This window comes from Lycorma delicatula, chromosome 7, assembly GCF_047948215.1.
Source record: "Lycorma delicatula isolate Av1 chromosome 7, ASM4794821v1, whole genome shotgun sequence".
Classification (NCBI taxonomy): Eukaryota; Metazoa; Arthropoda; class Insecta; order Hemiptera; family Fulgoridae; genus Lycorma; species Lycorma delicatula.
The window spans coordinates 118,878,296-118,894,661 of record NC_134461.1 but is presented as its reverse complement, the minus strand read 5'-3'; the positions used below and the strand labels follow the sequence as shown (position 1 = coordinate 118,894,661).

The following is a 16,366-nucleotide window of genomic DNA, read 5'->3' as shown; positions in this document are numbered from 1 at the left end:
AATCGTTAACTTTAAAAAAGTATTCTTATTTTTTCCAATATGTAGTTAAAAAATCCTGGAATGAAAAAAAAAGAAATGGGTTCTAAACATTAGAGTTTAGAACTTCTTTTCAACTTTTAGACACCTGTATATACAAGAAAACAGGACAGACCTTCAGTACTATATAAAGATTATGGTTCTGGACAAAACAAAAATTATAAAAGAAAGCTGGATTTTTTGACAAAAATAGTTTCTACAATTCTGATTGAATTCTACATTTAAATTTTGGACTTTTTAAGCAAATGATGAAACAAATTCTACAATAAAATGAAGAATAAGATGTTCATTCTATAATAAGAGAGACAATTTCAAAAAATTCAGTGAATTCTATTTATTTTTCTTTGTAATAAAACACTTATGATTTATCTTAATACAAAATATAAACTTCACATAATAAAAATTGTATTTGTAATAGCAAAAAACCTAGGAATCAAGTAGCTTACAAAGGAATGAAAAACACTTCACAAATTATTAGTGGAAATAAGATCCTGTAATAATTTTAACTCTTGTTAAATGGAATGAAAGGCGTATAGTTCACGGAGTTTTTGTTTATAGTGATTAATAATCACAACAGTTGATGAAAAAAGAAAAACCTCATTAATTATGGAAGTACTTCAGTTATCTACGTGGAGTTACCCACATTCTGCTTCATCCAATGTTATCAAGTAACTCAATTACTTAATCTCCTACTTTTGAACACTGTTAAACCACAAAAATAATCACCCGAGTAAAAATATTTCTTTGTTCATGTTTAGTGTTTATAGTTCAGAAACAAACAGAAACCATTTGGATACATATTCCAGATGGTAATCAGACAGATTACAACAGTAATGAGAATTCTCAATGTGATACACTGTGTTCTGTGTTTTTTTGAAAACACAGAACTACTCTTTGTAAAGATTTCTAGAGGTTTTGGTTATGGTTAACATGAAATATTAATCAGAGGTAAGTAATTGATGCAAATGATATGTTTCGTATGTTGGTGGTGTGATAATATTAAAAAAAGGAAAGATAAATCAGGAAATAAGCGCAAAGGATGAATTCAATGAACTTAGTTTCTTAAGTATACTTACTACAATCTACAAATCATATTTTTTACTTTTTTTTCTAATCTCACTATATTGTATAATTTTACTTATTAAATATAAACATTTTTCTAAATAACCTTTTATTGGGATTAACATGGATATTCATTTTAAGAAGTTATATTTAATAAATTTTACCCTGAAGTAACATTTACTAATATAACTGAAGCCACCTCTTTCATTTACAAATTATCCATGTCTTCATGGTACTGTTTAGATCAGATGAACTATATTAAATTTTCTACATGTCACTAACAACTTCCAAATAAATTTATTTCCAAAACAATTTATAAAAACGTTTACTTTAAAATTAAAAATGTTTAAATTTATATAAAGATAAATCTTTAAATGGATATTTCATTTTCATTTATTCAAGATCAAAATTTTTTGAGGTTAAATACATAAATTCTTTTATAATAAATGAAAAACTATAGGCAAAAATTTATATTTATAAAAAAAATGTTACACGTAGCTGTCACAAAATTTGAATAATGTTGAAATACATAGTTTTCACACAACAGTGAAATACTTTATAATTAGATTAAAAAAAAAAAATATATATATATACAATTAAATATGTTTAAGTTTACAGAAAAGAAAATGATTTGAAAATAAAATGAATTATTTCATTGAATATATAAATTTCTAAGTTTTAGTGAAGTTATTTTTAAATAAATGATTCCCCTGTGAAAAATCTCAAAGCCTGCTTTTATTAAAAAAGAAAGAAAAAATCCTGTAAAAATAACTCTATACTTTCAAATACAAAATAATGGATTCAGGTTTCATCTCATACAGTCTACAGTCACTGATAAAAAAAACTACACAACTTTTTCCATTTCTTTCAATTTAAGTCTTCTGGAAGCAAGTTTCAGAAAAATACCCTTTTTTCTATGCAAAAAAAAATCTATATATTTTGAATTTTAGGTAATGTGGTTTAATATTAACACAAAAAAAGATGCTGATAAACACTGCTCAAGAATTACTAAAAGTTATAAACAACTGATTTTCAAATTTTATGGAAATGATTAAACAACTGATTTCAAATTTTATGGAAATGATTCTTCCAAAGGATCTTCCCCCATCAGCTAATTCTTCCAAAGAGCTAATTACCCCATCAATTACTTAGCTGAAGAAAGAATTGCAAAATTAACTTTGACAGGTACTTTATAAGAACCATTTCCATGTAATTTGAAAGCCAGTTGTCTGTTATCTTCTAATAACTTTAGATACTACCAATTTGCATTAATATTCAAATAATAAATAATAAATGATTAAACATTTTTTTAAACATCTTACATTAACTTTTATATATCCTCAGTTTTCTACCGTTTTGTCACACAATTAGTATCAATAGATATGAAGCAGGGAAACTTCAGTAACAATGGGTGTACTATATTAGAGCAATTCATTTTATAAACAAATTATCTAGTTTTAAAAATGAATTACAGATTATTTAAACTGAGTTCCTTCATGGTCCATCACTGTACATAATAATATAATTATAACTAAACACTAACAGTTGGATAAATAACTCATTTACCTAAATATAATACACAATTATGAAACAAATCTATTATTATACAACTGACAAAATAATGAAAAAAATCATTAGGCAATAATAATATTAAAAATAAATAATAGAAAGGGATGAAGTGAAAACTTTTGGCATATGCGATGACGTATGACTAGCTGTAATCATCTAGGCCCTATATGGAAACTTTTTCTTCTATGAGATTTTCTATTTCTCATTGCTATATAATCTTTTCTACGTGTTGAAGGCCTCAATTCCAAGATATGATTTACTTTCTGAACGATTTCAGTTGCAGTTTTATGATCTGCTTCAAAATCATATGATTTAAAAGTCCCTGTTCCTTCACCATTTGAATTATCGTAAACCAATCTACAAAATAACATCGTGTTATTAATGTCACAGAATAAAATTATAGGAAACCTTCAATTTTCAGGACAAGTAATGGAAAAGGGTTGCTTAGGAGAAGGAATCGAGAGAGTTATTCATCAACGATTCCTGGTAAAGGAAACTTGAAAAAAGAGAGAGGTAATGAGTCAATTACAATGATAATGGAAAATGGTAAGATGAAAGGATAATGATTAAGTTAAAATTAATAAAACCTGATATGTTAATAAAACCTTTTAGTACCAACAAATGATAACTAGATATATTTCAACACAATAATTTTCACAAAATCAAAAACTTTTTGACATTTTTCAGGAATAATTTCATGATTTAAGTATTTATCTACAAGATATTAAATATTGAAGGAGTAAAATTAATTTGATAGTATATTTTTTATCTGACAACTGAAGTTTCTCATAACCTATTAATATAATTATGGGATAAAGGATTGATCTCTCTGTTGCTAATTCTTAACTCTCTGTAAAATCCATTAAATTTGATTGAATAAATGGTATTCAGCATTCCTTACTAATTAATTTAGTGTTATATACAAATTGTTAGTCGCATTAAAAAACACTTGTATGACTAAGCATACTTGCATTAGTTGAAAGAACAAAAGTTGCTGTTCATGAACAATGTAGAAATGAAAACTAATAATGCTTGAAACCCAAATTTTACTTTTTATTTTGATGCTAAACTTAGATTTATATGGAATCTTTTAGAGGCTCATTTATGATTTTAAATTATAGTGTGTTATCACAGAAACTGACAAGATACTACAATTTAAAATTATAAATTAACAGTTCACTAATAGCTGGGAAAAAAACTGATATAAGAATCAGTTACCTATTCCTCAAAATATCAACTCCATTAAGTAGTACAAGTCAAATTGAGAGAACTACCTCCTTTTTTGAAGTCTGTTAAAAACAAACTCTCACTAGGGTAATAAATAATGTAAATATAGTGCTAACAATCAAAGGATCAAGAATATACTTATATGACATCACATATCTACATAATAGACCAATATCTAAAGTATCATTCTATAGAGAAGGCTGTGTGATAGTTTATAAAATTGGTCAGTTATAAACTACCAAAAGCTAATTAAATTTATTAACAGTGGTGGTACAAACAAATAATCTTGATCTCGTATCATAAGATTTCTGTTTTAAAAAACTTTCGTTCATAATGCAAAATTATCTAAACTTACAAAAATACACAAGAAAGAATGAAAGCCAGATTTCCAGAAGACATACCAAAGAAAAAAATAATTAAAAGACAATTATTATACTATTTATATCCTGTAAATTAAAGATACGTTTACTAAATTGAAATAATCAGGATATAATTTAATAATTATTTATACTTTACACAAACATCAAGATTTTATAATAAATTAAACAGATGGAAGTGTCTTCCTGCATTTTTGCAATTTGAAAATAAATACAAGAATATTAAATCACAATATACGTACCTGAATGTAGATTTACTATGTGATTTAGTTTCAGTAAGGTCACAAGCAACAACATAATCCATGTCATATGTAGCAGCCTTATGTCTAACCCAAAACCTGGGTGACCTGTAGTGCACAGCTGGGTCAAGTTCAAGTTTTTCTCCTGATATACCTAAAAAAAAAAAAACAAAATCAAAATATAATAGAGAACACATTAATGTGTTTTAATAATAATTAATCAACTCTTCTTCTTATTAATAAACAATACTTTTAGCAGTATAGCAGTACTTTCACATAACATAATATCATTACATTAAATATCTAAGATGCATAACATTAAATCAATATTTTAACAACTTTTCTTTGAAAAACAAAATATTATTTCCTATAAAAGTTTATAAAGCTCAGTTGATGCACAGGTTGAAAATGAATTGTTGGTATTGATAAAATTTTTATTGTTTATACATTTTATTTTACACAGCTTTCATTACGAACAAAAAACATAGCAATTACATAAATCTTTAATTATAAATTAATTAAGTGTTACTAAGACATTCTATAATTTAAAATACTCACCTAAATGCATTTCAGTCTTAGCTTTGACTCTGTTTATCATATACACCTGATATGACTGATACAAAGTGGCATCGATTGCATTCATATCACCCTGAAGTCTTTGCATCTGTTGTTCTAAACCAACATCCGATGGTGAATCGACTGTAATCAGAGTAGAGGTAGAAATAATAATTATCAAAAATGGAACTAATATAAAGTAAGTAAATAATTTAAAACAGTCACGCCTTGGATTTGCATGAGGTGATATTAAAGTATCTGATAGTTAAAATCCTGATTTTAATTATGTATTATTACAATAAAAATATAATTACTACATAAATAACAGGGAAATTTATTATACGAGGTGCTACCCAAAAGTTCGGGGAATTTTACCATAAAAATAAAATAGCCTACCATAACTTATAATTTCCACTGTTTCCTTCAAAGTAATCCCCTTGAGCATTGATACAGTGTTCCCAGCGTTTTTCCCATGATTCCATGAATCCCTGGAAGTCTGCAGATGTTAAGTGTTCAAAGCACATTCTGCGTTTCTTCCTGAATCTCCTCAACTGTGTTAAAATGACGGCCTTTCAATTGAAATTTTATTTTCAGAAAGAGAAAAAAGTCGCACGGGGCAAGGTTGGGCGAACAGGGTGGGTGGGGAATTTTTTGGCTGAATTTTTCAATTCACTACAGACAGCTATGCGATTCTGTTTCTGGTCGCTGTTCAACAGTCTCGGTACGAATTTTGCAGCAATGCGTCTCATGTTCAAATTGTCCAACAATCATGTCATATGGGTCTGGCAACGCCAGACCCATATGACATTTGTACGACTGCACAAACATCATGGTATGTTTGTCTAAGATCTGCAACAATAGCCTCTCGCACTTTCGCGATGTTTTCCGGTGTTGCGCTTGTTGATGGTCTTCCTGAACACTCATCGTCATCAACTGTTGTTCGTCTATCTTTGAATCATTTGTACCACAAAAACGTTTTACTTTTACTCATAGCATTGTCACCAAATGCTTCCACAAGCATGTGGAAGCATTTGTGGAAACCAGTTTTTTTAAGCATGAAGCAAAATTTGATGCAGGTTCTTTGCTCTTTAAAATCTGCCATTTAGAACTTCGCCGAAGCAGTAAAACACAATGTTACACAACACCGCACGAAAGTCAACAATGCAGCCTCTCACCGTCACAGCTGTTGGAACACTGATTCACAAAGAATACTGTTAGCCATATCTAGCGGCAGCAGGTCGTACCAGCAATGATTCGCGTGCAAAATTCAAATTCCCCGAACTTTTGGGTAGCACCTCTTGTGATCTCATAAAATAAATTTTAACTTTATCTACCAGTGCTTACCTGAGATTATAAGAACTGAAGACAGAACTAAAAAACAATTTGATACTTCTATTTGATAATTTACATTAACAGTGTAAGAAGACAATAAAAATACATAAACTCAGTAAATTCCTTACACAGGTTATAAATATATCTGAATTATTAGTTGAAACCAAACTCATGGTCACCATTCTTATATGCATGTAGATTAACTGAAAAATTAATATAGCTCAAAATATATTATCCAATTTACTTCTATTAATTGATGCATACAGAAGTTTAAACCTGGAAGGAAAAATAATACTGAGAGGAGTAAAATTTCTTTGTTATGAGCTTTACACATACCAATGTAGTCTTCCATCGCTTTATTAAACAAAATATTCCTGTTCAAACTACAAAAAAATCCCTTAAAAAATAAAAAGAAGTACGATAAATCAGATTGCAAAAAAAAATATTTAACTGATGAGATTCACTTTTTCCATATTTTGCTTAACTTTCAAGAAATAATGAAATACATAAATCGTAAAAGCAGAATTTTAAGTTGTTTAAAAGTTGAACCAAAGATCAAAAATAACAGCGTACACCATAACAATTGGATCAGTAATTAAATATACGATAAAACATACTGAATAAGAAAGAACTGAGACTGAGGACTATACTGTTTGGTGGCAAAGAGGAAGTGATGGATTAGACAATATTTTATTTTCATTTCATTCAATAATTAAATGAATATGCCATCCATTTATCATTTCAATTATACATTCCATTTCACCATGCAAGGCAAAAATCCATGATTCAGATGAATGGATGAAGTGCAAAAAAATTCATGACATGTGGGGAGGGAGGATGGAAAAGAAAAGCTAGTGATGCGTGCTGAGTTACTATTAAGCAGTCCAAGGCTCATTTCAATGGGTTGTAGCAAATTGTGTTGTAATATAAGTAACTAAATAAAAGTTAGTCAGCGTAACGTTTTAGACCTATTTACCCATTATCCTAAATATTTTCTTTTTCATTTCAAACAGCACTGCTATGGGTGAAATTTCCCCAGAATGTAATTCCATACATTAAGTGACTAGTATAACAAACCAAAAATAATTTTTCCTAGAAACTCAATTTAGATATAGTAATATTTTGTAAAAAAATTGAATTTATTATGTGATTTATTAAAACTACAGAATATCTTCAACATATTTGCCAACATTACATTTAACACTGATACCATTAACAGTTCAATTTAAAATGAAAAGACTACAGCAAACTACCAACCCAGAATTACATTGAGAAGTCATACTACATCATTTGAAGGAAATAAATAAATTAAAGAAAATGCAGTCAATATAATGAATGGTTTCAACAGTTTCTGGCAGACAATTTTGATTATTCTTTATGTTGTTTTCTATACTGATGAGGCATAGTTCTACTTATCAAGGTATGTGCACGGACAGAACTTACATTCATAGTCTACCAACAACCTATATGCTGTACATAGTATTCACCTACATGACCAGAAGATTGGAGTGAATAGCAATATTCAGGAAAAGAATAGTTGGCCCGATATTCTTCACAGAGACAATAAATTCATTCAGCTCATTATTGTGAGATCATTCACCAGTTATGATTGATATTTTGTATTCAGGAAGAATAAATCAAAGATTTAATTAAAACAATATTTACTTTAAATAAGTTATTGTATATAGACTTCTACTATTCATCAATTAACAATGTAAAAACTCAGTAAATTTCACTATAAATACTGTACAAAAAAGGAATAAAAATATTTAACTAGTTAATTTTTCTAAAACTGCAGTAAACTATACACACATTAAATTAATTAATAATATGATATATATATATATATAAAACAGAATGAGGAAAATAAAAAGATCAATATAAAAAACAAAACTATTACCTTCGGTTTTTGAACCAGAACCTTTATTATCAGGTTCAAGAGGAAAGATTTCCCTGCAACAAAAAAAAAACATTTTAGTTATTCATAAATAAATAAAATAAAGCCTACCAAATGCTACAAGAAATTAATTTCAAAGCTACTGAGCATAATGTTTGGAGCAGTTGTCATATTCCAGCCACACACTCACATTTTATTCTTGTTTGTCTGTATACAGAATACTAAATAAACCAAATATTGATTTCCAAATAAGGACTGGTCTCTTATTGCTCCTTCAGAAGACTCAATTATTCAACCAGAGCTCATCAACTCTAGAGCAATAGTTGAATAGAGATCAGTCTGTACTGTCATATGCAAAAATTGATGGAAGCCTTAAACTTACATACCACATTTAATGCCTGGTTCATTCAAGACACTTAAAAACTCTTTTTTAAGTATTTTGTGAAAGAAATGTGTAAATTTCAAGGGGAAATTTGAATCATGTCTAATGAAATTAAGGTTCTGTTACTAACAGATAACACCATAAGCCGTAGTTGTTAACAGTTATAATACCAGGTAAAAATATTCCTTCTTTAAACTATTGCTCTATTAGTTACAAGGTAATTCATGCAGTTTACCAGTACATGAGTGCAACAAAAGGCAGGAACATCCATGCGTCAGACAAGTTAAAAAGATTATGAATAAATAAACAGTACCAACATGGGCTTGCCTTCTATTAAATAAAATCTATGAAAATAACTAACATAATTTTAACTCTTTAGTAAATTGTGTTTTCTAGTAACAACCAGAACTTCACAAAAGAAAATTTAACAAATGACAGTAAATATAGTTTATAGTGACGTCAGATCTACTGACATATCAGATATAGTGACCAAAAACTTGTATCTTGGTTGGTATGGTATGCTGTTAATACATAAATACAGTATGTATATTATTTATAATTACATCAGTTGTAGTGACATATCGGTTATTATGATTTATTTTTTCTACTGCAATACAACATTTTATCGCTTAAAATGATGGACACAAGTGACTTGTCAGTAACGTCGTTTATCTACATTGTAGCTATAGAAATAATTTGAGACTTAAAATGAGTTACCTTTTCCTTTTTATCTGCATATATACTATAGTTCTTGTCTTTCTTATCTTCTTCCTGTACCAGATTATTGTAAACTGAAGTGGCCACACTCAGTTGTTATTAATCTTTTGCTGTGAGCATATCACATTGTACAGGAACAGTATTTTATTTTATGTATCCTGTGTAATTCATTTAATAGTGATTAAATATACCTTCCTTTGTGAATGAGAGTCCTATTTACAACTACTTTAAATATAACCGATTAAATGTTTATTAACATCACTTAATCATTAACAGATGTTTTCCAATAAAAAAATAGACTTCTATTATTCTCCTTGCATTAACTAATGACCTGCGGGATATCAATTTTACAAACACAGTGGAATCTGTAACTCTTATGATCCACTTTATATCATCAGAAATATTTTTAAGAGTAAAACTTTCTATATGAACAGGAAACCAATTCAGAAAATCCAATTTGAAAAGTTGCATAAAAAAGCCATAAGAATGTCACTTATTTGTCACAAACACTTTTAATAAGCAATAAATAAAAATAAATTACCTAGAAGAAAACCTATCGCTTTTAATTTCTTGGGGATCACGTTCGACAAGTGCAAGGAACCCAAATCCGAATTTGGCAACAGTCTCCCTCGCATCTAAACAAGGGAATGCAGAATCCACTTCACCATCATCTTCTGCTATATACAAACTATAATAATCCACACTTTCCCTATAAAAAAAAAACCACAAAAATTAAATTAAGAAACTTTAGAAGAATTAACTTAAGAAAAAGTGGGATTAATAATTACACTACAACAATGAAACACAAAAATACAAAATATTATTGCTCACAGTACAGCTACATAAATTTCAAAATGGCCAGTACACTTCATCCTACCAATATACTAAACAGGAAGAATTCCTCAATATATATATATATATATATATATATATATATATATATGTGTGTCTGGTTCTTGTTCTACCTAATTCAAGAAATATGGGTATTCACTATTCTATGCTACTAAATCTGTTCATGTCCTTCTGGAATATAAACTTCAGTTAACTACAACTGGATACATACTTAATTCTTCATACTGTACTAATTCATGCTTTCTATCCTGTTCATAAGGATTCTCTATCTTCCATCCACCTCTTTTTAATAATAAACATTATTTCTTCAGTTAACCTTTTCCTACTCATTTCATGACAGATCTACACCACTTAAAACTATCTTGATTTTAACCCTATTCTCTTGTTTCAGAAACTTCTGTTTCCAGTGATACAATAAACTCAAAAAAGCAAAAAAAAAAAAACAGTATTTCTCTTTATCATTAAAAATATGCAAGATCTTGAACTGATTACATACAAATTTCCCTTAAGGAAAAATAAAAGACTATTAAAATATAAACTATAAGTTTATTGCAAATAGAATGTATTAGAGAGTAGTAGTAGCATATATAATGAAACATTTTTTTTCAATTTAATTTAAAGACTAAAAACAAGTTAAATATTATGTTACAGCAAGGTACAATTCTGGAGTAGATAGATACTTTATTAAGCAATTAAGTCATTATGTTTACATCAACACAATTATATAGGGTTGTTAAAAATTGTATAACAATACTAGTTAACTGATTTGGGACATTAATATAAGTAGAAAAGTTCCTATAAACAAATGTTTGGAAACACTTTTGAAAATGACAATTCCACTTAATTTAATCATGATTAATTAATAACCATAATATGGAAAAGAAAATTGAGACTGTGCTAACAACTGATTAACCAATGACAAGGGTTTTGTCCATTTACTGCTTATATGAGATAACAGTATAACAATCAAGTTTGCTTTCTTTATTTATTTGTTTTTCTAACAAATTTTTTTCTCTTAATTTTGGTCCCAAGAACTTATGTACAATTTCATTTTATCAATGGAGCAGAAATTAGGGTGAAATATTTCACTAATTATAACTATAACAAGAACAAACCACTTTGGAACATACACTTATAGGCTCTTTTGCTTACATTAACATTACATGTTTGCTTACATTAACACCAATCAGCTACTAAAGTGTTAGCCTGCAATTTTGAACCACCTTCATAAAAACATAGTTTCTTTGTATGTTTATCTGTCTGAAGTAACCATAAAAACTACAAAACCAAAATGAAAAATCCCTACACTGCTTACTTCTTTTCAAGTATCATAGGCTATACAATAATTATATAACTCCCTTGTACCCCTCAAATTTCACCCCCTTTAGTATCCTTTGTGATACTACGGAATCTGGTTATATGGGTACTATCACTAAGTTTGAAAACATTCAAAATTTATGTAAGTCCCGTCAGATGTCCTCAAATTTCATTGTAAGTTACTAAACATTGATTCTCCAACCTTTTCATCCACTGCCCACATTGAGAATCAAATATTTTCTAGCGTCCCCTAACATTTTTAAACTTACAATCTGTTAAAAATAATAATTGCAGTTGCTGTTTTTACGATGCGTTCTTAAAAACAGCAGTTGTGTAACCATTCTAAATTTTGTAGGTTACAAACAATATATATTATGTCATAACGAAAAAAGTTTCAATATTTTAAAACGTAGTCAATATTCATTTGGCTTAGCTGATATTAAAAACAGAAAATAGGCAAGATAGTATTATATTATTTTAATAGTTAAATAAACGTAATTAGTTTGATAAGAAATTGTATTACATTTTGTGTTTTGATGTCTGACATGGTCTGGATAGCCTGACAGTGACGTCATCGTGGGCTGGTGAGAGCATATACATTCTCAGAAAAAAGTGTGTACGTGCATAAATACGAACGGGCATCTGGTGGGGGAAGCCAGACTGACATTCTGTGTTTCGGGGCTAGTGTGAATTTAGCAGTCATTAAGTGGAGACGTGTTTTGAGTTGGATCGCACGGAAGTGGTGATGTGTTCTTTGTTCGATGAGACAGGACAGTGAGACTGGGTAAATAGGTGTATTCGATGCGAGGTCATCATTATTTTTATATGTGCAGGAAAGTACCTTACGTATATGAAGAGAAAAATTAATGATAATATATTTTTTTAAATATAACAGACGAGTAGTGTGGAAATGTGTTTTCTATGATTCCATATATATGATTCAAAATATATGATTCCATATAATTCTGATATAAATAATATATCAGAAATAATATATATGTTTAACTAATGTTAAAAAAAGTTATTTTTTTGTATTATTGTTAATTTTTTTATTTTTAATAATATACATGTAATCAGACTACATAGCCCTAGTACATTTTTTCGTTGTTCCCCCCTTAATTTGAATTGTTTTGTGATTGAGCTTTTATTTTATATTGATTCACTTGAGCTATTCAAATTTAAATTTTTTTTCTTTTTTCATTGGTATTAAGCTCGCAATTGCAATTATTGTTTTTAAACGTGGCATATCCTATTTCAGAGTTAAAACTTCATTTTAAATGAGAGCAATTAGAATAATGCATATTTAATCATATTTCAAAGTATATACTGTCAAAAAGTAGAGTATTCAAGCTTTAATTTTTTTTTATTCATCTCTAAGCCTTTTTTGGTTGCCAAGTAGTTTGAATACAATCATTTTTTTCATAAAATATAGGTATCCCTTTAATTTTTTGTCTTAGTGTAGTAGACATTTAATTTTAATTTGAAATAACAGGAAAACATCATTTTTGCCTTTTTTTAAATCAGCCATCACCTTCCTAGGCCACTTGAAAGCCCCCAATTTTCTGTGGGCCTTCTACCTCCTCCCCCACCGAAGGGCTCCAGCATCCTCGGGGGGGGGGGGGGCGCGTTATCATCCACTTAGAGAACGACTGGATTAAACAATGCTAAACTCACCTTTTCTTTTAAAGGAAATTAACTCTAACTTCAGAAAAAATAAAAATAATATATAGGAGAAGAAATTCAGGCTCCAACCTACAGCCCCTTAAAAGATAAAAGATTTAAAAATACAGCCTTTTTGCTTTGCTGATGAAAAGTCTGTTAATGGAAATAATTATCACATTAAATGACTATTGTATTCCTTGATCAAATGAACTCAAAAATGGACATCAAATTAATTTTCAACCAATGGTCTATCCCCACATGTATTCATTAACCAGACGCTGAATAAAAAAATTGCAGATATATAACTGGGAAGGCCTTATACCCTGACCTACAAGAAGTCTGGAGCTAACCCTTCATGATTTTTTCTTGCAGGGGATAATTAAAAACACTGTTTACTTACAAAAATTATATGACCTAAATCACTAAAAGGTAAGAATTAAAGAAGCAATCACAAACATAAAAGAAGAAATGTTACACTGTGTTTGGGAAGGAAACTAAATATCAATTGGACATTTGCTGAGTGATGAAAGGTGTGCTGCATATTGACATTTATTAATCATGTAACAAAGTACATCTCATTAATTGAGATGAAAATTTTGACAAATATAGTAATATCTGTAAGTATTTTTGTTTTTATTTAATACATGCGTAAGTTAATACTTCATTCTTTTATGATGACTCTGTACACTATTTATATAACTACAAGGGTCATTCAATAATTAGACAAATAGCTGTGAAGGCGAAACAGTTGGTAAGAGGGTTATAATACCTTCAAAACAGTAAGTTGATAACCATGTAACCAACATCAGCTGTTCGAGTACAATTTTTTTTTATAACCTCATTTTATGAAGTAAAACAGAGGCGAGTCATCTCGGAAGTTTGCAAATTAGTTGAACAGCGAGCAGTTTTTTGATTTCAGAAGCTAAAAAAATGGTTAACATTTACTTTTGTATGACCAAACAACATGGACAAAATTGTATGAACCACAGAGATTTTTGCAAGTGGGCAGAAAAATTTAAAGACAGTCAAACTTCAATGACTCACAAGCACCATTCTGGATGTCCAATTGAAGTTTCAACTCCAGCATTTGACTCACACAGACTCTCTCGTCATTAATGAATAACAGTTGATATTATTAGTATTACAAGTGTTAGTATAGTTCATAATATTATTACCAACAAGCTTAAGTAACATAAAACAATGCAAGATACAAGGTACAAAGAATTGACACATCACCATAGGAGACAGGACTTCGCATGGGCACAGAACTAAAACAACAGTACAAATAGAAAGGTGATGCTTCTTTTTTTGGACAGTGATCTAAACTGTGATGAGACATGGATTAATAACTCAAAAAGACCGGGATGGACTGGAAGCACTCAAGTTCAGCTGTCAAGAAAAAAATTCTGAATCTGATTATCAGCAAGAAAAATCATAATTTTTTGGGATACTAAAGGCTTAGTTTTTGTCTTTTTTTAGATCAGCGAACAATAGACAGCACATACTGCTGTGACATGCTTATCCACAAAGTGAAGCCAGCAGAGTTGAAAACCTACCCTGGATCTTAGCACAAAAGTATCATGTTGCTTGACGATAATGCCCAGCCATACAGCCTTACAGCTTGGGTAATTTGAGTAACCATCAACAAACTGCATCAGAAAGTAGTATCTCACCCTCCATATAGTCTTGACTTTGCGTCATTGGATTTTCACTTCTCTTTCTTTTTCTGTTTACCCTCTAGAAGCACCATAAGATATTACTTCAGAGTATGAATGAGAATATGTATGAATGTAAATGAAGTGACGTCTTGTATAATCTCAGGTCGAAAACTCTAAGATGTGTGGTTAATTGAAGCCCAACAACCAAAGAGCACCAGACTATGAACCTTTATCTACAATCTAGTATTCAAATCTGTATAAAAGTAACTGCCTTTACTAGGATTTGAACCAACTTTGAAATCAGTATTTTTCAAGTGAACATCAGGATTTTCACATGTCTGATCCACTCAGAGATGTTGTATGAAGGATAAAGGCTATAATGTTAAGAAAATGTACTAAATTGTTTCCAATAACACAATAAAAACTTCTTTGTAAAAGGCATAAATAAACTGATTCAGAGATGGGACAAGTGCACTAATGTTATGTTGTAGTATATTATGCAGAAAAATGAAAAATATGCCACATTGATTATATGAACTACTTTAGTTCCAGAACAATTTGTACCTTTAATTACTAAATGACCCTCGTATATCATGCACTTAACTAAATTACAATTTGTAATATAGATTTGTCATAATCCAATTCATAATCATGCCTATGTAGAAATGATTAATATTAACTGTAACAACTTGTACAGTTTGGTTAAATAACTTAAAACTCTACCAATAATATTGGTGGAATCAGTATTATAAAATTTATATAAATAAAATATCTCTTTTTAATTTTACTAATTTCCAAGATTTCTAAATTATTCTCAGTTAGTTATTGAAGACTGGAAATGTTGGTAATAATAAAGATATGTCTAATATCTATTCTATTTCATGGAAAAGTACAATCTATTAAAAAGAAAAACAGTTATTCAATATGGTAATCATTGAATAAACAGTAATCATTAAATATTTTATTAGTAACGTTCCACATAATAAAATAATATAAATAATAGGTCTAGTTTTCATTATTTATCATACCATAAGTAACAAAGTTGTTAAACAACAAATTACAATAGTTAATATTTACAATATTTAAATTACATTTTAAATATATACTTACTTAAGAACAGTATCGGCATGTTCAATAGTGCATCTCCAACAAACAAGACCAATGAGGTCAAGAACTCTAGCAGTTGCAATAATAACAACATGCATAGGATAACCACGTTGCTTTTGATCCAACATTGTTAAGTAGATACCATATCTCTTTGTAGCAACACCTACTTGAGCCTATTTGAAAATAAGAATTATTATAAAAATAAACTACTACTAGAATAAAGAATAATTATGAATTACACAAATTAAAAACCATCAAAAAACAAATCAAATAAATTAAAATATCATAAAAATATTTTTCTTAAAGCTCTCCTTATCTTTTATTAAGTAAGTTATATTGTGCTCATGTCATACTCCATGAATTGTTTTTAACAACAA

At 29.0% G+C, this 16,366-nt stretch overlaps 1 protein-coding gene across 1 annotated transcript in view; it reads right to left on the bottom strand.

Annotated features, from left to right (window-relative positions):
- Positions 1-1,608: 1,608 nt before the first annotated feature.
- The window catches only part of Sin1 (SAPK-interacting protein 1), a 41,949-nt gene continuing 27,191 nt past the window's right edge, over positions 1,609-16,366 (bottom strand). Inside the window, exons 5-10 of the mRNA XM_075371696.1 lie at positions 15,993-16,162; positions 9,935-10,102; positions 8,298-8,350; positions 5,069-5,209; positions 4,514-4,664; positions 1,609-3,024 (exon numbers count right to left, since the gene is read on the bottom strand). Of these exons, the coding sequence (XP_075227811.1) occupies positions 2,820-3,024; positions 4,514-4,664; positions 5,069-5,209; positions 8,298-8,350; positions 9,935-10,102; positions 15,993-16,162 (888 nt within the window). The 3' untranslated portion in view covers positions 1,609-2,819. The remainder of the gene's footprint in view (positions 3,025-4,513; positions 4,665-5,068; positions 5,210-8,297; positions 8,351-9,934; positions 10,103-15,992; positions 16,163-16,366) is intronic.